The sequence below is a fragment of the Panthera pardus genome, unplaced genomic scaffold, assembly GCF_024362965.1.
Source record: "Panthera pardus isolate Hobbes unplaced genomic scaffold, ASM2436296v1 HiC_scaffold_8, whole genome shotgun sequence".
Lineage (NCBI taxonomy): Eukaryota > Metazoa > Chordata > Mammalia > Carnivora > Felidae > Panthera > Panthera pardus.
The window spans coordinates 4,328,199-4,348,439 of record NW_026527013.1 but is presented as its reverse complement, the minus strand read 5'-3'; the positions used below and the strand labels follow the sequence as shown (position 1 = coordinate 4,348,439).

At 57.9% G+C, this 20,241-nt stretch overlaps 2 protein-coding genes and 1 long non-coding RNA gene across 12 annotated transcripts in view; 2 read left to right on the top strand and 1 right to left on the bottom strand.

The window, feature by feature from the left end:
* RFX2 (regulatory factor X2) overlaps positions 1-7,148 on the top strand; it is a 90,422-nt gene extending 83,274 nt beyond the window's left edge. For 3 of the 5 annotated variants that reach the window (XM_053898356.1, XM_053898352.1, XM_053898353.1), the window contains 7 exons: positions 27-181; positions 1,644-1,741; positions 2,587-2,736; positions 3,405-3,613; positions 4,062-4,245; positions 5,495-5,537; positions 6,071-7,148. In XM_053898356.1, the coding sequence (XP_053754331.1) occupies positions 27-181; positions 1,644-1,741; positions 2,587-2,736; positions 3,405-3,613; positions 4,062-4,245; positions 5,495-5,537; positions 6,071-6,183 (952 nt within the window). In that variant the 3' untranslated portion in view covers positions 6,184-7,148. The remainder of the gene's footprint in view (positions 1-26; positions 182-1,643; positions 1,742-2,586; positions 2,737-3,404; positions 3,614-4,061; positions 4,246-5,494; positions 5,538-6,070) is intronic. The other 2 variants (XM_053898357.1, XM_053898355.1) reach the window with 1 other exon arrangement.
* Positions 7,149-17,339: 10,191 nt separating this feature from the next.
* On the bottom strand, positions 17,340-18,529 carry LOC128775509 (uncharacterized). Its single transcript, XR_008420213.1, has 2 exons — positions 17,977-18,529; positions 17,340-17,534 (listed from the first exon to the last, which is right to left on the bottom strand). It is a non-coding gene; the product is annotated as an uncharacterized LOC128775509 (long non-coding RNA).
* A 576-nt stretch (positions 18,530-19,105) lies between these two features.
* Positions 19,106-20,241, top strand: part of RANBP3 (RAN binding protein 3) — a 54,452-nt gene continuing 53,316 nt past the window's right edge. For 2 of the 6 annotated variants that reach the window (XM_019430756.2, XM_019430754.2), the window contains exon 1: positions 19,106-19,218. In XM_019430756.2, the coding sequence (XP_019286301.1) occupies positions 19,197-19,218 (22 nt within the window). In that variant the 5' untranslated portion in view covers positions 19,106-19,196. The remainder of the gene's footprint in view (positions 19,219-20,241) is intronic. The other 4 variants (XM_019430753.2, XM_019430752.2, XM_019430759.2 and 1 more) reach the window with 3 other exon arrangements.

Here is a 20,241-nt window from a genome sequence, read left to right as displayed (position 1 = left end):
TCACCCCGTCTCCCCCTTCCCCACAGCGACGGAGAGCCCGAAGGTGCCGTCCTCCCGAAGGACAAGCTGGTGTCTCTGTGCAAGTGTGAGCCCATCCTCAAGTGGATGAGGAACTGCGACCACATCCTGTATCAGGCCCTGGTGGAGATCCTCATCCCCGACGTGCTGCGGCCGGTGCCCAGTAAGCTGCTCGCAGGCGGCCGCTCTCCCCCGTTGGCCCCCTGTGCTTTCCCTGTCCCCCAGAACGAGGCCCAGGGGAGGGCCAGCTCGTGGCTCTGTGAGGCCCGCCACCCTCGGGCCACCGGGGCTTTGGAGGGTGTGTGTGAGGCTGAGGTGTGCCCAGTGCTGCGGGGGGGGGGGGGGGGGGGGGGGGGGCGCCCAGGTGACACTCCAGCTGGGAGGAGATCCCCAGAGGGTGGGGCTGAGGTCACAGGACAGACCTACCCCAGTCTGCAGGTTTGCTAAAACCCCACTGGGGCTGGCGACCTTCCAGGGGGCCCCTGCCCGGATGCCTCCAGGATGCAGGTCGGGGGGTCCCAGTCCCTACAGGCTCTCCCTCTCGGCCTTCTGAGGGCAGAAGGAGGAGGAAGCTGGGCCCTGAGGCCTCGCTCTTTTTTTTTTTTTTTTTTTTAATTTTTTTTTTCAACGTTTTTTATTTATTTTTGGGACAGAGAGAGACAGAGCATGAACGGGGGAGGGGCAGAGAGAGAGGGAGACACAGAATCGGAAACAGGCTCCAGGCTCCGAGCCATCAGCCCAGAGCCTGACGCGGGGCTCGAACTCACGGACCGCGAGATCGTGACCTGGCTGAAGTCGGACGCTTAACCGACTGCGCCACCCAGGCGCCCCGAGGCCTCGCTCTTAATGAGCGACTGCAGGGGGCGCCAGGGGTTACTCCGGGGCGGGCGGGACCTATCGATGTCTGTGCCTCTCGCCTCTGGGCCCAGCGGAAGCTTTGCTCTTTCTCTGTGGGCCGGTCTGCTTCTTTCGTGCCAGAAAATGGGAAACGGCAAAGCCATCACGTTTCTCCTCTGGGCTCAGCCTGCCCACAAACTGCTCGTTGTAGCGTGCAGTTAAAGTCTCCGTATGAAGCTTTGGGTTGGGGTATATTTCCTTTTACGTTTTTGTAGGGTTTTTAACAGCCTTAGTGGTTTTGTATTGCCAGCCATCTCTCAATGCACTTGGAAGCCAGTAGAATATACGTACGTGGGTGTGTCTGAGGGCTTCCCCTCAGCACTGTGTGGATCGTTCCGTCATCGGGGCTGTCCTGGGTACTATGGGGGGTTGGGCCTGGCCCCCACCCACTCGGTGCCCGGAGCTCCCCCAGGTGCACCGACCACAGAGGTCTGCACACATCCCCCGGTGTCCCCTGGGGGCAGAGTCGCCCTCAGTGAGAGCCACTGGCGCAGACAGGCAGGTGAACAGAGCTGAAGGCCCTGGGCGGCCCTCATCCTTACCCAGCGCCCCCCCTGCACTGCGCGCCTCGCCCTCTCCCCCGGCCCTGAGCCCGCCGCCTCTTTTCCTGCACTGCTTGCTCTTCCGGGTTCTGTGTGTGTGTGTGTGTGTGTGTGTGTGTCTTGCACTGATGCTGATCCCGATGGGCAAGACTGCCTTTCTCACGGTGTCTCGGCTTCATCTCCCAGGCACCTTGACGCAGGCCATCCGTAATTTTGCCAAGAGCTTGGAAGGCTGGTTGACGAATGCCATGAGAGACTTCCCACAGCAGGCCATCCAGACCAAGGTAGCCGCTCCGCTGAGAAGGGAGCAGCTGGGAGGGGCCCCTGTCCTCTGCCCCGGGGAAAGCAGGGGGCTCCTGTGCCTCCTGCAGACCCCTAGTCCTCCCGGGAAGCCCCGAGGCTGCTGGCGAGGAGGGCCCGCACTAGCAGGGAGGGGCACGACAGAAGGTGTCATTTGCTCCAAGGCACTTGGGTCGATTCAGAACAGGTGGAATGATTCCATGTCCGTCATAGGGGGGAGGGTTTAATCTCCCTGCTGCCAGCCTTACTGCAACGGTCTTGGCCACAAATCAGAACCTGAAATGAGCCCACTTGGCCTCCGTGCACAGAGGACAGTGATTGCCGGATGCTCTCACAAGCGTCTCTTAGAGACCTGCAAACCGGTGAGGCCAGGTTCCCAGCATCTGGCCTCCCTGACCACCTTCTGGAACTCTCTGTTAGACCAGTGACTCTCAGACTTAGGGCGCCTACGAGTAGCCAAGGTAGCCAGGGTTACAGTCACAGATTCCCAGGCCCCACCCCCACAAAGCCTGATCCCGTGGCACCCAGGAATCTGTATTTCCCCTGGCCACTCCTGAGAGCCAGGGGATTCTGGGGGGATAAGCATACCGTCCTGAATGCTACCTCCCCGATACTGTGGCATCTGCTGTAGATGCCAAGGTGCCTTGGGGAGGTTTGTGTCCTTCATTTATTCTCACTCTTCAGGTCCTTGAGACTGTCCGAAGCTGGGGGGGGGGGGGGGGGCTCTTCCCTGCTCCCTCCCCCTGCACTGTCCCTGAGCCCAGCACCCGCCCAGGAGAAGAGAGAACAGCGGCTCGGGCTCACTGTCTACGGGTCTCCCTCGTCACAGGTGGGCGTGGTCAGTGCCTTCGCACAGACTCTGCGCAGATACACGTCTCTCAACCACCTCGCTCAGGCAGCCCGGGCCGTGCTCCAGAACACTTCCCAGATCAACCAGATGCTCAGTGACCTCAACCGCGTGGACTTTGCCAACGTGCAGGTGACTCTCCCGTGCGATCCACCCCCCCCCCCCCGCCCCCCGTGGCCTGCGGTGGGGCACGAAGACCGGGCCGCAGATCGGGGACGCCGTGCGTGACCCCCCCACCCACCACCCCCCACCCCCCACCCCGCCGGCCTAGCCTTCCAGCCTCGAGAAAGATGCACAAAACCACGAGATTCAACCCACAGCAAAACCCGGCATGCGTGAGAACAGGTTCAGGGTGGAGGCCCCCCCTGCAGCCCACCCAAGTCCCCCCCCAGCCATGATCCTGCAGGCCCCCCAGCGTCCGGGCGCCTGGACCCACACCTCCGTTCCCACTCTTTAAGAATCTACCTTCCCATTGCCATTTTCGTGGCTGTCTCCTCCGGGCTCAGGCTGTGCGCATGTGGCTCCTGCCGCGAGGACGCTCACGCCGAGTTCGTCCGCTAAATACACAAGACACACATTTGGGAAAGTGACCACTTAAAAGGAAAACGCCACAGAGACCCGGTGTGTCCTCTGAGCCTCGGACCCGCGAAGCGCGGATTTAAGCGCTCAGAAGCCCGGGGGGCTCCCTCTCTGGGTGTTGCCTGTCCATCCGCATCCGCCCCTGGGCTCGGCGGCAGCAGGGAAAGGCCCGGAGCTGGCCGTGGGGGGCGCTGTCCTGACCCGCCGCCCGCGCCCCGCAGGAGCAGGCCTCGTGGGTGTGCCAGTGCGAGGAGAGCGTGGTGCAGCGGCTGGAGCAGGACTTCAAGCTGACCCTGCAGCAGCAGAGCTCCCTGGACCAGTGGGCCACCTGGCTGGACAACGTGGTCACCCAGGTCCTGAAGCAGCACGCCGGCAGCCCCAGCTTCCCCAAGGCCGCCCGGCAGTTCCTTCTGAAGTGGTCCTTTTACAGGTGAGTCCGGCTTGACTTCCGCCAGAACTCGGGCCGGCGGGGCTGGGGGCCCCAGGGCCGGAGCTGCCTGCTCGGGGCGGGGACCCGGGGACCCGGGGACGGCGTGTTGATAGCTTCCTTGATAGCTTCCGAGGGGAGCAGCGAGCGGCCTGTGACCTTCCTTTCGGGACCCGTGCCCCTCCCCCTCCGCCCCGCCCCCGTGGTTGACCGGAGGCCTTGGGGAGAAGGGGGCGGGCGCCACGTCTGCAGCTCGTGGGTGGGGGGAAGGGAGCCTGGGGGGGGTGGGGGGGGAAGGTCCCCGCCAGGGACCCAGAACGGGAGCTCGCCCGGTCACCTGCGGGGGGGGCTCGGGCACTCGGGGTCTGTCTGGGCGGCTGGCAGGCCCCTCGCGGGTCCACGGGGCCCCCCCCCCCGGGAGGCCTGGCCGCGACTCCCTGCTCCCCGGAAGGTTCCCAGCCCCCGTCCGCCCATCCCCCAGCTCCATGGTGATCCGCGACCTGACGCTGCGCAGCGCTGCCAGCTTTGGCTCCTTCCACCTGATCCGCCTGCTCTACGACGAGTACATGTTCTACCTGGTGGAGCACCGCGTGGCGGAGGCGACTGGAGAGACGCCGATCGCCGTGATGGGAGAGGTGAGGGCCCCCTCCCCCCGGCTCGGGGACCGCGGGGCAGCGGGGGCGGCAGGGGCAGGTGTGGGCGCGGCCGACAGACGCCCCAACAGAACACGCCTGCAGGAGGCCCGCAGGTGGGAAAGAGCTCCCGGGCTGGACCCCACAGACCCGGGTTCAGACCTGGCTCCGGAGTCCCCGCCTCCGAATCGAGACCTTGAACATCCACCCCCCCCCCCATGGCGTTTACTGTAAACTACGCTTACAATTTACCATTCTAGCCATTTTTTTAAGTTTATTTATTTATTTTGAGAGAGAGAGCACGTGCGAACAGGGGAGGGGCAGAGAGAGAGGGGCAGAGAGAGAATCTCAAGCAGGCTTTGCCCCATGAGCGCAAAGCGCGACGTGGGGCTTGAACCCACGAACCGTGAGATCATGACGTGAGCCGTGCAGGTGCCCCTGCCATCCCAGACAATTTTACGCGAACGCTTCAGTGCCACTTAGTACATTAAGAGTTGTGCAAACAGCACTCCTATGTGATTCCAGAAAGCTCCATCACCCCAAAAGCAAACCCCGTCCTTGGCAGCAGCCTCTCTCCCCCCGTCCCTCTCCCCAGACGCTGGCAGCCACCGCCCCGCTTTCTGCCGGGATTTGCCCGTCGTGGACACTTCACTCGCACAGACTCACACGTGATGTGGCCTTTTGTGTGGGGCATCTGTCACTCGACATAATCTTTCCGTGTCGTAGCGGGTGTCCTTGCCTCACTGCTTCTGTGGCCAAACAGCATCCACCGCGTGGCTGTTCAACACTGTGCGTCACCTGTCCCCGCACCGACGAACACACGGCTCGTTCACACTTTTGGGCTGCTGTGAACGCTGGGGGCACCTTCTGGTTGGAATCCCTGTTTTTGCCTCATTCGGCCACACTCCTGGGAGTGGAATGGTGTGTCACATGGGGTTGTTCTGAGGAACAAATGAGGTGACGCTTACAGAGCTCTTAACACATGGTAAGCCTGTTACCACTCAGAGGCCACAGTCCCTGTCCCCTTGTGGCCTGAGCAGTCAGCACCCCCTCAGCTCTCCAGCGGCTGCCAGGCAAGGCCCAGAAGGTGCCAGAGGGGACACACCCAGCCTCAGTGCCACCTCTCGCGTGGGGACCGCTACCATTTCTAAGCGAAGGCCTGTTTGAACTGTGGCTAGGGGACGGTGGCTGACATTCACCGGGACCAGGCCCCTCTGCGAGGCCCCTGACCCCCCGGGCTTCTCTCTTTCAGTTCAATGATCTCGCCTCCCTGTCGCTGACACTGCTCGATAAAGGTGGGTGTGTCCCTGGCTTTTCTGTGTGGCTCTCCCGGGGGTTCCTCCTCCCACTCCTGTGCTAGTGGAAATCGAGGCAGCTCCCGGGGTGGGCTGGGGACCTTTAGGAGCTGCCTCCAGACAGGCCAGGATGGGCCAAGGCTCCAAGGAGCAGCCCTGCACCTCCCCCTCGGGTGGGCGCCTCGGGGCGATGTCTAATTCCGCTCCCCAAGCACCTCCACCCCGGGCCCAGGAGCAGGGCCACAGCCCCGGGCCTCCGGCATCCTCTTCTCCCCACCCCAACCCATTCCCTGCCCCACGGGGCGGGGGCACCAGTGCCAAGGGGGACGCTGCCAGAAATGTGACCGGGCAATTGGACCCTGGTCAAGGGAGGTCTCCGGTCACAAGGCCTCCTGGGGCACTGCGGCCGGGGGGCGGGGGGGGGGCGGGGACCCTGGCCTGGCCATGCCTGTGCACCTCTCAGAACGTGCTTCTCTCTCCCTCCCTGCCGCACCCCTTGCCCGCACCCCTCATCCCCAACGCTAACCCTGCAGATGACCTCGGCGAGGACCGCAGCGGCGAGGCTGACCCGGACGCCCACGGCCTGGGTGAGCCGCTGGTGAAGCGGGAACGTGGTGACCCAAACCACTCCCTGCAGGGCATCTAGCTGGACGGTGCCTTCCCCGGGCTCCGGACCGGGCCCCTCGAGCTCCGCCGCAGCAGTGCCTCTTAGGTGACGTGACCTGACTCGCGAGGCACTGGCGCACCCTCACGGGACACGCTGTTCCTCAAGAAAACCATTGGTAAACACGGCAGAAGGTCACATCGGGCTCCCGAGCGCCCAAGCTGCTCTCCTGGTGCCTCCTGGGTCATCTTCTTCCGAACGTTCTCGCTCTCTCCTCTGCTGGGCTGTGAACTTCGGTCTGAGTCTCCGCACCCCCACCTGAGGGCCGGACGGGTCGGCGCCTCCACACTGGGCTCCTTTGCTGTTCCGCTGGTTCCAGTTTCCACCCTTGTGTCTTAAAAGTCAGATCCCGGGAGGGACGGGATGTGCCGCAGCTGTCGGGCAGTGCTGGGCTGACCGGTGCCCACGGGGCCCCCTGGCCTGGTGCCCTGCGGTGGGAAGGGACCATCTCAGCGCCGTGCCCGAGGCCTCCTGCCCTTGCCCGCTGTGCCGAGGTGCAGAGGCCGGCCCGCCGGAGCCCTGCGCGCAGACGCCAAAGGTCTCCGGAAGCCGCTGCCGACTGCCGAGTCCCTGGACCACGCACAGCCCACAGCCCCACGTGCCTCAGAGAACATGTCACGGAAGTGGCCTGCTCGTGCCGAGATACAGTGGTGTCTTTAAGAATCAAAACCTTAAGTTTTATCAGCAACTAGAAGCATTTGGGTTCTGTCCGAGTTCACGGCCAACATCAGGCCAAACTGCTGGGTCTGCAATGAGTTTTTCCGAGGGGGCTCGGTGGTCCGTGTTTCAGTGGCACTTTGAGAGGGCAGCCATCGGGCCAAGTCGGCCTGGCTCCCACTGCACAGAATCTTCTGGAACGCCTGCCTTTGAACTAGCAATCCTGGAGCACTTTGACCCCGGGCAAGTCCCATCTTGAACTGCTCCAGGTTGAAACCCTTCTTTGAGTTAAATAACTTTGAACACTCCGGATCTGCATCCGTCATAACAAGTCGCACTCGGTTCCGTGCGAGAGTTCTGCCCCCAAACCAGCTGCAAAGAAGAAAGACAAACCTCTGGTCTAAGAAGCGACGTCTTACGAAATGCAATAGTTTCTCCTTTTGGAAATACGTTTATATCAATAGTTTTGTGCTCAGCGCGTTACTAGAACGTTTCTTATGAACATGTGTATTGCGGTATATTCAGTCCCCGATGTTTTTTCTCATTCACACAGAAAATGCTGATGTAAACTCACGTGGCCTTTAAAAACCTTCTTTCCTCAGCCCACTCCAGGGGCGCGGAGGGGTGCGGAGGGAAGGACAAGAAAGACAGGCGCTCACTTGAGAAGCCAGAAGCCCGTGATAATCACCACGTTTGCCTGCTTTTACAGCCGGAACCAGACAGAAAGAATGTCTTTAAAATATATATGTCCTCTCCTGGGAGACGTTTCAGCTGACGGACTGGGATGGCCTGCCTTTTCTTCCACATGCGCGAAGCAGTACAAACGGGGTTTCTGCCTCACGCTCCTGCCTTTGCAGGTTCCACGAGGGACAGTAGAAGCGACGGTAAAGACACGAGCCTTCCAAGCCCGTTCTTGTTTCGCGCTGCAGTGAACACACTGAGTGCACCCACTCCAGGGACCACGATCCACACCCCAGCCCCTCCCACACACACACACACACACACACACACACACACACACACACACAGTGGTCCTGAAGGATGCGGCCCTCCCTCCAAGCCAGTCCCCTGCCGTAGACTGCCAGCCCGGCCAGGCTCATCCCAGGCGAGGCTCAGAGGAGAAGCAGTGGCCTCTGGCACCTTCTTCTTGGCTCTCCGGGGAGTGTTCCGGAAGGAGCAGGTTCCCTGAGCTTCATTTAGCAGGGCCAGCCCTGGGCCAAAGATAGCAAGAAAAGAATTCTCAGCCCAGGATGATGCAGACGATTTGTAGGCAGACGACACCCATTCAGATCCTGCTCCAGCCACTGACGAACCCGCCAGTTGTCCTCAGGGCTTGTCGGGTAGAGTGGTGGGGGCCGAACTTGGGGATCCCTAAGAATCACTGCGGGAGCTTACTCTAAAGTGGCCAATTCTTGGGCCCCAGCCACAGCGGAGCTGCCCGGGGGGGGGGGGGGTTGCTGGGGGGGGGCCGGAAAGCAGCACGGTTTGGACCGCCCCTCTCGGGGGGCTCTGACGCAGGGGGTGGTAGGACTTGGAACAGTCCTTGCAGAGGAGACCAACAGGCTCCGAAGCCGGGATGGGAAGGCGTTCCAGAAACACGGACTTGGCTCCTGGTCAGCCCCTAAAGTTGCCCCTCCGTGCCACGCCAGTGCCCCACGTGGCCCGGAGATGCTCGGCCCTGGCCCCAGCCCAGGCCCCTCTGTCCCTCTGCCCTGAAGCCCCTGGGTGACACTAAAATCGTCTACTACGTCCCGGGGCTGGGACCTCCACGGCCTGCAGGTGGCTTCGTGCTCTGCTGTCACCATCTCGAAATTCTCAATGATTTTTTGAACAAAGGGCCCACGCTTTCATTTTGCACCGGGCCCTGATGCAAATTTTGTGGCCAGCCTCGGGAAACTCCCAGGACGCAACCACACAGCCTCTGCTTCAGCTGGGCACCCGGGGCCCGTCCCTGTAGCGACTCCCCGCCAGGCTCTGGGAACCCAGCAGAGCCCAGACTCACCCCATCTCGTGGTTCACGGTCTCGGGCCCTCTCCAGCCTGAGACCCCCGAGCAGTGCCAGCCCCCGCACCAAGCAGGAGCCAACCCCAGCCCCCACCGCCCTGCCTCCCCGTCTAGACCCAGGCCCAGTGCCGGGGAGGCAGGGTCCCTGGAGGAGGAGAGCCAGGCCCGGCTCTTGGGCCTGAGTGGCTGGTGGCAGAGTGAGCGCAGATAATGCCCCCATGACAGCTGCCTCGGGAGCCCAAGCGGAGACGAGCAGGGGAGACCGCTGAAGGTCCACAGGCTGTCAAGTCCCTGTGAAGGCCCACCGGGTAGGAAGCCAGGCACGGGGGGTGAACAACAAGGGGAACCTCATCTTACCGAGAGCCTCTGGGGGTTCTGAGTAATCACGCTAGATGCTTCTGTCCGAGCTCCACTTTTTGACAGTAGGTGTTACCCACATTGTACACACCCGGGGAAATTTGAAGCTGCTGGCTGGAATGCAGACGTGATGGCTGGCGCATCCACAGACATTTGAGACCTCGAGGTGGACATCATGTAATAAGGATGGCCAAGTAATGAGACAAAGGATCCTGGATCCCTGATGATCATGGAGCTGCATTATAATCCTGATGACCCCCAATCAGCGTTCGATAAGCCGGGGCGGGGCGGGGGGGGAGGATGCAGGGCAACCCACAGATGTTCGTGCCTCTGGGAATTCTCTAGAAGCAAGAACTCCAAAACAAGACGTGAGGTACACCCCACACAGACATACACATGCCCCCCAGCTGTGGGGATGCTGAGAAGGGAGAGATCCCCAGCCGACGGTGTCACCCCTCCCCCACTCGTCCTCCCACAGCTCTGGCTGGTGCCCACCCGCTCCTGGGTCCTCCAGAACCTTCCGCACTGTGCCCTTGCACGCGCTGCGGACTTGCTCCCCAGCGCCGCCCCCCCACCCCCACCCCACCGCTCCGAGGTTTGCGGGTGCTTCTCCCTCCACACAGCAAAGCAGGAGCTCAGCATCTGACCTTGCGGACCTCCTCCTCCTCGTGTCCGTACAGCACTGCCCCACCGTCCATCCCACTGTCCAGACCAGAAACCCAGGGCCACCTCCCACTCCCCAAAATGCCCACAACGCAGCCACTCTCTCCTTCCTCCTTGCCACTCCCCAACTCCTCCTGGCCGGGAGAGGCAGCACGACAGGGAAAATAGGACTAGACGGTGCACGTGTGAGCGCCAACTCCACGCTGGCTGTCCCTGGCTGTGCCCTCATCTCAATGACAACTGACCCTTGGACAACGTGGGGGTTAGGGGCGCCAACCCTCCTTGCAGCCAGAAGTCCACGCGGAACTTCTGTCCCCTCGAAACCTTAATAGCCTACTGTTGACCGGAGGCCTTACCAATAAACAGTCAACACGCGTTCTGTGTGTTGTATCATATACTGTATTCGTAAAGCAAGCTGGAGAGAAGAAAATGTAGTTAAGGTGATCATGAGGGAGAGACAATCCGTCTACAGAACTGTCCTGCATTGACTGCTGTAAAGCTGCATCTAAGTGGACCCACGCAGCCCAAACCCACGTCGTTCGAGGGCCAACTGTACTTATGTTAGTTGCCCCCCCCCCCCACCTCACGGCGTTTAAGTGGACACTGAGAAAGAAAGTGCCGGAGTAAACATTCAACAATGGTTTCTCAGCCTTGGCACCGTGCACACTTGGGACCAGCTCGTTCTCACTGGTGGGGCGTCCTGGGCTCTGCGGCCTGTGGCACGGCACCCCTGGCCTCTCCCGCTCCGTGCCAGGGCCCCCTTCCCTCCCCGAGTTGTGACAACCACGGACGTCTCCAGACATCGCCCGGTGTCCCCTGGGGGTAGGATCGACCCGCCCCCCCCCAGCTGAGGGCCACTGGGTGACAGCATGATCTTTATGGCCCGTTCTTGCATCTTTTGAACGTTTACGGCCACGTCACTGATCACTTGTCTTGCTCGCCCTGTGCCTCACGCACACCCTTACCCACTCGATGCTCTGATTTCTCGCACCTGGAGCTCAGCCCACGGCCTCGTTTGGGGCCCTGAGCTTCACCGCACCTCCCATCTAACCTCCGTGCCCTTCACACACACGCATCTGCCGCGGACGTATTTGACACCTCCTCCAGGAAGTCTTCCTGGAAGCTCTCCCGCTAGATTAGGATCCTGTATACCCCACATTTCCCATGAACACTGGGGACTAGCTCTTGTCTGCCTCGTTCAATACTGCATTTTCCAAATCTAGCATAGGCTCTACACATGCTCAGCAAACATTTAGCGAGTGAGTGAGTGAAGAAGGCTTCTGGGAGAAGGCGCTATTCATGGTAACCATGGGAAGGGAGGGGGAGGGAGGAGAGAAAACGCGTGGAGGAACACTGAGGAGTGACCAAAGAAAATGCAGTCACACCTTGTGCTCTGCGAGTGTTCCGCAAGGCGAGCAAACGTTTCTAACACAGTTTAACTTCATAAACGAGCGATGTCTTGCAATAACAACTAGTACGTGATGCCGAACGTCACGTGATCACAACTGAGCCAATGGTTTCTCTCTCTCTCTCTCTCTATCTCTGTGGGATTGTGGGTGATCGTCTCCCACACTCGGATGCTCGGTGTGAGGCCGTGGCGTTGAGCGGAAATCAGTGGTTTTTCAGAACGTTGGAAGGTGCCCACAAGTGGCACTCGTGGACAGTCCTTTGCTCTTCCAGACAAGAGTGAGCTTAGGGATGCTTTGCTTCCTTCTAGGCCAGGCTGCCTGCAGATAGAGACCCTTTCCTCTGCTGCCTTAGTGCCAGCTACGTTCAACACAGTCTATGACAAGAGTTTGTTAATACTGTACTGGAGTCCACATCCATTAGTGGCAGTGAAAGCCGTCTCACACAACAACCCTCCTGTCCCTTGACCCCCTCACACCAGCCTCAAAGGTTTTCCAAGGTGCGTGCGGGCTAATTTACGTTTCTTTATTTTTTATTTTCTTTATTATTTTGTGTTATATTGCAGTACTGTAATCCTTTTTATATGAAGATTTGGGGCCTATGGAATGAATCATCTGAGTTTCCATGATTTCTTATGGGGAAATTTGCTTTGGTATACAAGCACTTTGGATTAAAGCACGTTCCTGGAACAAATTAATGCTCGCAAGCCAAGGTTGTACTGTAAATCCATTCAAGAGGCCACCACCAGAATTATTTTATATAATCAGAGATGAGCTTTAGAAAGATTTATTCTGGTACGGTGGATTGTACATAAACGGGAAGCAAGGACGCCAGTTAGGTGCCTGTTCGGATGGTACAAGCAAGGGGTGGGGATAGAATTGCAGTGTGGCAGTGGAGAGAGCGCCAGGGAGGGGAGTGGGCAGAAGCGAGAGGTCCTCACAGCAGACCAAGTGAGTTACGAAATCGAGCGGGAGGGTTATGACCAGGTTTGGTTTTTTCATACTGGAGCGGGATAAAAGCAGAAACCATCTTGGTAAAAACCTTGTTTCAGTATAATGTGTGTACATACAGAGACGGTATCAGGCTGCCAGATAATGCCGTGTAAAGTGTACAATGTATCGGACAAAGGAAATGTATCGCATATACGTATGTATCAAAGGCCGCCAGTACTAAGCAGTGATTCTCAACCTAGTTTGAGGTCACGGGTCCCTCCTAAAACCCTCTGTGATAGACGTCTGTGGGGTTTTGCCAGCCAGCATCCATTCCACATCCCTTGGCAATAACACCCGATTCCCTTTGGAGGAACAACCTCTCTGCCATGGATTTAAATGCCACCTCTGTGTGCGCGCTGGAGAGAAAGGGCTTGGCGTACGTGGGGAGCAGTGAGGAGGCCAGAATGGCTTGGCGCAGGGTGAGGGGGCGGGAGGGAGACCAGGAGGAAAACCTGGAGGGCTTCCTAGACCCTAGCCGGGACTTACGGGTTCATTCCAGGAGTGAGGACCCAGGACCGCACGATAGATTGACAGCCCCCCCTCCTTCAGCTCTCAGACGTATGGCTTCCCACCGGATGCCTCCACTTGGACATCTCAAATGGCAGGTGGCACCTCAGACCAGCCGCTGGGCACCTAAAGGCATTGGCTCAATAAATGTTTGATGGAGGCATGAACTGGATAGCTGGGGAAAGCAGGAGGGGGGCAGGGACTAAGTGCCCTGCCATGCTGGACCCGTCCAGCACTTTCTGTTGGGGGTCTGAATCGTGAGCTGAACGTAAGCCTGAAAGCAAGAGAAGTCTGGGGATTCTCCTAGAGGTGCCCCTCCCATTCTGCTAAACTGTTCCGGCTGCCAAGACCCACTGGAGTTACACAGTTTCTTCTCTTCTCCTTTTGATCTTATGAGCATCTCAAAGCTTCCCAGCAAATTCTGCCTTTGCTTACATTTGCCAGAAGTGTCTTTGGGGTTTGCAACCGGTCTCCAAAACGACACACCTTCGGTACCCACGAATCTCGCAGTCAGGTTCAGAAGGGATTCTCAGACCTCCCGGAAGTCCTTCCGGGATGGAGAGCCCCGCGGCCAGAGGTGGCGCATGCGCTGTGCTGAGAGCGTAATCCACAGAGCAGCAAGATCGGTGCAACCAGAAGGGCTCCGTCTTTATTGGAGCCGCCGGCGCCTTCCTGACCTGGTTCGGGGAGATGCCCGACCCCAGCTGATGCACACACAGCCTTTGAGTCCCCTCAGGTTTAGCTACTTAGGAGCGGAATGGCTTCCCAATCCTCTGCCGCCCCCCAGTGGTCACTGTGTGACACGGCCTCTTTCTTTTCCCCTGGGGACACACAGAGCTCGGATTTTTGCCGAGAATGGAGGCAGTTTTATTTACTAAATTGCGACAATGCATGCTAGGAAAGACCACAACAACAGACTGAATGAGCGAGTTTCCTTCTTGCCCTCCTCTGCCTCCCCCCCTTCTCTTTCTCAAATATTCTCTGCTTATTTACATAGACGCAGTATCTCCCCCACGAGATAGTAATTACAACGGGAAAAGTAGTAACCTGGCAGACGCCATCCAAACCAAGTGATCTCAATTATCATCACTAATGGTACTATTGACATCATGTGCCTCCTGATAGGGCGCTCTGAGATGGACACATCGCTCCTGCCAAAAAAATTAGCAACCTGAGCTTAATCATGAGGAAAACATGAATCAAACCCAAAATTAAGGGGCATTCTTCCAAATAACTGGGAGTACTCATTACCAGTGACATAGTCAAGAAAAAATAAGACCGAAGAACTGATCCAGACTGAAGGAGGCGAAGGAGAAATGACATCTCAATGGGATCCCGGACTGGATCCTGGGACGGGGAAAACAATTATCAGCGATGAACAATCGAAATTTGGATAAGGTGTGTATGTTAATGAACAGTATTGAATCAATGTCAATTTCCGAGTTTTGATCGTTGTACTGTGGCTGTGTAAGACGTTAATATCTGGGGAAGCTTGGTGAAGACTATACAAAATTCTTTGTGTTATTTTTGCCACTTTTTTAAGTCTGAATTTATCTTAATACTTGTTTAAAAACTACAAGTAAAAAAAAATTCTTCCCAATTCCATACTATATTTAGCTGTTGCCGAATATAGGAGCAAGGGAAGCTGATGCACCCAGCTGGCGTCGGCTCCCATCAGCACCCCCCTCCCCATCAGCATCAGCCCCCATCAGCATCAGCATCAGCCACACTGGATGTCCTGCCGTCAGGAACCCCACCTGTGGACTGAGGGAGGCCAGGCAAGGGTGCAGGGTGGAGGAGGCAACCCAGGACGACTTCCCTTGCCCTCACCTGACTCTGAGCAAATTGAGGGTGGGAACTGCAGCTGATTAATCATTAGGTCCTTGGTCTCAGCGTGGGGCTGGGCGCAGAGCAAATATTTCACACGCCGGCTTCCTGCCCATGACGTGCATGGAAGATGAAAGGAAGATGGAAGATGAAAACCTAATCACAGCTGTGAAAACCCTTTCAACGGAACCCGAAGCACAGAGGCCATTTACAACTTGGCTGCGGAGAAGGCAAGTGCACAGTTCTCAGGGCACAGCCAGGGCTCAGGGGGTCCTCAGCCCTGTCTCCTGGTAAACCAAGGAGGAAGCAGGCAGCCGAGAAGCCACACTTGAGGGCAAACCATTTGGATCCTTCCATTTCCCACTCCTGACCCTTGTATTAAAAACCCCCAAACTCGTTGCTGTGACCTACAGGGTCGTGACATCTAAGTGGGATCCCGGACTGGATCTGCCCTGGCCACACTGAACTCCTCACTGCCCCTCCAGCTCCCCAAGCTGGCTCCTGCTTCAGGACCATTGCACCCACTGTCCTCTCCAGAATGCTTCTCCTACAGATCTTTTTATTAAGTGTCACCTCTTCAGAGGGGACACTTTCCTGACCAGCCTATCTTAAGTATTCCCTTTTTCTGCCACTCTGTCACAATATGCTGGCTCATCTTCTTTGTAGCACTAGTCGCCATCTCCTGTTACTTTGTTCACCTATTCTAAGTCTCCCACAAAAGAATGCAAAGCTCCATGAAGCCAGGGTCTGTCTTTTCCATCCTGGGCCCCAACATGCGGAGCAGTGCCCGATGCTTAGTAGTGTGGTGGGTATATACTGCGGTATAACACCTGTCTCCCAGACTTAATGGCTTGTAATAGCAGCCATCATTTAACGGACCTCTCGTGGTTTCTGTAAGGAACAGGAAGGGCGAACTGGGAATTCTTCAGGGCTTTGCCATGTGGCTTGCGTGTTCTGGCTTCCTCACAGCATGGCGGCCTCAGGGCCGGTGCACTGTTTGCATAAAGACTGAAGGCTTGAAGAGCAACTGTTCCAGCAAAGCAGGTGAAAGTTGCATCCTCTGTCTCTGCTGTGACCTAGCCTCATAGAGTACGCGGTGTCATTTTGACTGTACCCAATTCGTCCACCGTTAACAAGTCCACCCCCATTCCAGGGAAAGGAACAGATACCTCACCTTTCAAGGGTCAAAGAGTTTGGGACCGTATTTCCCAACTAACACCAGGTAAGTTATAAACAAATATTTACTTAGTAAATAAATATCAACCAAGTTGATCTGTTAGAGGGGACCACATAAAGAAAGCGAAAAACAGGCCTCAGGGGCAAATGTTGGAGGCCACTGGCACTTTGAAGACAACTGTGAAACCAGTGGAAATTTCATTGGCTCACCAGGCTGATAGGTTTAGCATCTCTCACTGTCCCTTGAAAAACCACCACTGCATTATATTTAGCAAGTGATGATGCGTTGCTGGGAGTTGCCCGAAGTGTGGGACGAATGTGGTGTATGAAATGACTTTAGGAGACATGGAGACATGGTTTTAAATGACACCGAATCAATGATTTATAGTTATCCCATTACCAGTTCTTTTTCAGTACTTCTCATCATGTCAAGGGGAGTTTCTGTTAGTGATAATATGCCTTTAATAACCCTCTGAGAAATCTCTCTCTACATCAAAGAAAAAGTAGGCTTGGGGCTCAGCAACCTTGGCAAACAATGGTGTCTACCCAGAATTTAAAACCCTTGTTTTGTCTTCATGTTTACTTTTACAGTTATTTCCTATTCGTGGCTTGGTGGTTTTCTAGTTTGGGTGGTGATATACTCTATTTAAGGTAAATTTAAACCAATAAAAAGGCAAGCAAGGTATTAAGTTCATAAAGGGTCACAGAGTCCAGACGTACGGCAAAGGCCAAGAAGACCTTTGAGCAAGGGCTCTAAAATATATAAAATGAAATATAATGAAATCCACAAACTAGAAATGAGAAAACCTAAGCCTACACGATCCTGGCGACCAGACAGACCTGATGACCACCAGGGTCCTTTCCAGCATTGGTATTCTAGCCATTCCTAGAGCATTTCTAACCCAGGGTCTGTGGCCTGTGCTTATAGCCTGGCAGCAAAATCTAGGGTAGCAGAATCGAGGCATCTATTAAATAAAGTTGGGGAAATTCTTAACGGTATTAACCCTATGTCACCCCCAACAATGAATAAAAGTTCCTAAACGGGGCACCTGGGTGGCTCAGTCAGTTGAGTGTCTGACTTTTCGCCTCAGGTCATGATCTCACAGTTCGGGGGTTTGAGCCTTGAGCCCCAAGTTGCACTCTGTGCCATCAGTGTGGACCCTGCTTGGGATTCCCTCTCTCCCTCTCTCTCTGCCCCTACCCCGCTGGCACGTGTGCACACACTCTCAAAATAAATAAATAAAGATAAAAAGTAAATAAAAGTTCCTACACAAGGTCTAACATGCATCGGAAGCCCCTGGGTATCTTGTGAAAATGTGGATCGTGATTCAGGTCTGGTTTGGGGCCTGGGATTCTAAGAAGCTGCCGGGTGATGTTGATGTTGCCGATTTGGGGACCACACTGAAAACAATTAACGAGCTCTGGAAACAAATAGAGGGTGTTTCTGAGCATCTCTTCCTGGCTCTGCCGCTACTCACGGTCGCGTTAGTTTGAAATCAGCCACGGTTGGAGTATTTGCACCAAGAAAATCCGCACTACAAACCAGGGTTCGTTTCATTTTATGTTTTATTAGTTGTCTTCTAGCCTTAAGAAAGTGATAGGAAAATATAAGTACAATTTACAATAAACTATAAACACACAGGGGCGCCTGGGTGGCTCAGTGGGTTGAGCGTCCGATTCTGGATCTCGGCTCAGGTCTCCATCTCACGGTCCTTGAGTTCGAGCCCTGTGTTGGGCTCCGCGCTGGGTGTGAAAAAAAACCTCTACACACGCAGGCACACATATAAATACGCATGCAACACACCCCATACTGACATACGCATTCTGCCCCAGAGAAGCTGTTGTTAAACATTTGCCACCCCCCAGGGTCGGTCGTACAGATACGTACAGGGCAGCCACGCGGACAAGCGGTTGGCAAACTTCTCCTGGAAAGACCCAAAAGCTCAATATTTTACGTTTCGTTGGCCAGTCTGTGTTAAAGGGAGTCAGCACTGCCGCTGCAGCTTGAAAGCAGCCGCAGACGTTGTGCAGAGGAACAAGTGGGGCTATTTTCAAATCAAATGTTACTTGTGAGCACTGAAACTGAAGCTCCATACAACTTTCCCGCGTCAGGAAATGGTATTCTTCTCATTCCCCCCGCCCCCCACCCCAGCAACTGCAACCGCTAAAACCATTCTTAACTCACCCACCGGATGCGGCCACAACTAATGGAAGCGGAGTGGCGCTGGGACTCAAACCAGGTTACGCACGCACGGAGACACGAAGGGATCGGCAGGTGCAAAGGCCCTGAGGCTGGAAGGGGCGTGGCAGGCCCCGAGGCCTCAGAGACCCACGTGGCCACACGTCGATGAGCGAGGCGCGCGGGGCGCTTCGTAAGCCTTAAGAGGAGACTTGGGATTTATTCCGAATTCGGCAGAAGGCCCTTTGGGAGCGTTGAGGGAAGACGGGCCCTTGATCGAATGCGCGTCTTGGAAAGAGTCGCCTGCGTGCTGCTGCGCGCGAACAGAGCCCGGAGCTCCCCGGGGGCGGAGGGCGGAGGCGGCGCGGCGACCCCGGGAGAGACGAGGCCGCGGTGGCCTCGCCTGGGGAAGCAGAGCCGGGGATGTGTTCGGAGAGACGCCGCGGGGGTGAGTCGAGAAGCGGCCCCCGCGCCCGCGGGGCTGTTCAGCGCGGCTCGCAGGCGGAGAAACGCGACGTCCCGCTCGGCGCGCTCCCGGACCGCGATGTCTGGCCGTCCGGCCCCCCGCCCGGAGCCCGCGTCCTTCGCGCCGCGCCCCCCAGTCCACACCCCTCCCTCCCCTCCCCCAACTGCCCCTCCTCTGACCACACCCCCCCCCACCGCCCCATGTGGCCCGAGGAAAACGTTGGTCCAAAGTACTGGACACTCAGAAGGCGAAATCGATGCCGCAGGGGACGGGGCGCCCCGCAGTCCCCCCGCCCCCGCCAAACACACACGCAGAGATTCACCTCTAGGGACTCCCCGGTCGCGGTTCCCTAGGCGGCTCACGCTCCCACCGCGAGAAACCCCCGGAAAACCAGCAGGAAGTCGGGGCGTCGAAACCGGGCTCCCTGCGCACCCGTCTCACAGAACGTTCGTCGCCGCGTCGCTGGCGACGCGCGCGAGGCTCGCGCCGCACGCGCCCCGCCCTGCCCACGCCCCCTTGGTCGGCGGGAAAAGGAGGCGGGGGGGGGGGGGGGCAGTTAGTGCGCAGGCGCGTGCTCGGAGCGTGGCTGGGCTCGGACCGCCAGCCGGAGCACGACTCCGCGCCGGGCTCAGCGCGCAGGCGCGAGCTGCCAGCCTCGCTCAGAGTCAGCTTGAGAAGTGCGCACGCGCGCAAGTTTCTGGCAGAAAGCAGGCGAGCCCGGGCCGGCGCGGGGCCTTGTGGGAGGGCTTAAGGAAGTAAAATGGCGGACCTGGCGAACGAAGGTAGGGGAGGCGCCGTCGGGGGCCAGCTGGCGGCCAGGGAACGGGCGGCGGGAGGCCCAGGGGCCACAAGCCCGAGGGGTGAGCACCCCGGAGTGTGGGGGACCTGTGTGCTCCGGGATAGCGGCCCAGCGGGCCCCACAGCCGCCCCCCATTGCGTCCCCTCAGGCTGGGCTCACCGGCCCGGCCCATCACTCCCGGCAGACTCGGCCCTGCCACCGTCCGGCCAGAGGCCGCGGGAGGCCGCGGGAGGCACGGCCCTGAGGCCCTTCTGCCTCCCGAGCCAGGTCGGGGCCTGGAGGGGGCGGGAGGCGCGGCCCTAGCGCCTTGGCCTCAGATGTAAATAGACCTCCGGGCCTGGTGGCCGTCCAGCGCGCCACGCTCCCTCCCGCACCCCCTCGTTCTCGGGGACCGGGCTTGCCCCTTTCCCTGGCCTGGCGCCGAGCAGGCCCACCCCCGAATCCTGTGGGGTTCTCGTCCTACGCGGGCCTGCCCCACGCCGAGGATGGAGGGCACCCGGTCTGTTCCCCCACCCCCCACCCTGGACTCGGTCCCCCAATTCCCGCCAGTTCCCCCACATCCTTAGTGGCGACCTGAGAGTCACGCCTCGTCTCCCTGCATTTGGGCCTGGCCGCAGGACATGGACCGCTGAAAGCCCTGGCTGCTTTTTGGCCCTTTTTTGCTGCACTGCCAGAGAGAGGGAGAGAGAGAGTGAATTCCCTCCTCTCTGGAGCGCTGACATCCCACCCGAGCGTTTTTAACAAGGTTACCGTTCCAAATCCCCCGGAGAAGGCACTCCATAAGCTGATGTCGGCCTAAATCAAGAGTGGTGTTGATATTCGCGGTGGCTTCAGGACTTCCGAGACCTGTTTTTAGCTCCCTCCGTTCCTCTAGGTGCACAGCTGTAGTTCAGGCGACCTATCTAGCTGCCTGATCCTGATTCCCCCCGCACCGTGCTCCCTGCTGCTGGAGGGTGTCCTGAGGTTTCCATAGTGAACCGTAAGAAGGCAGGAAAGAAGTCACTGC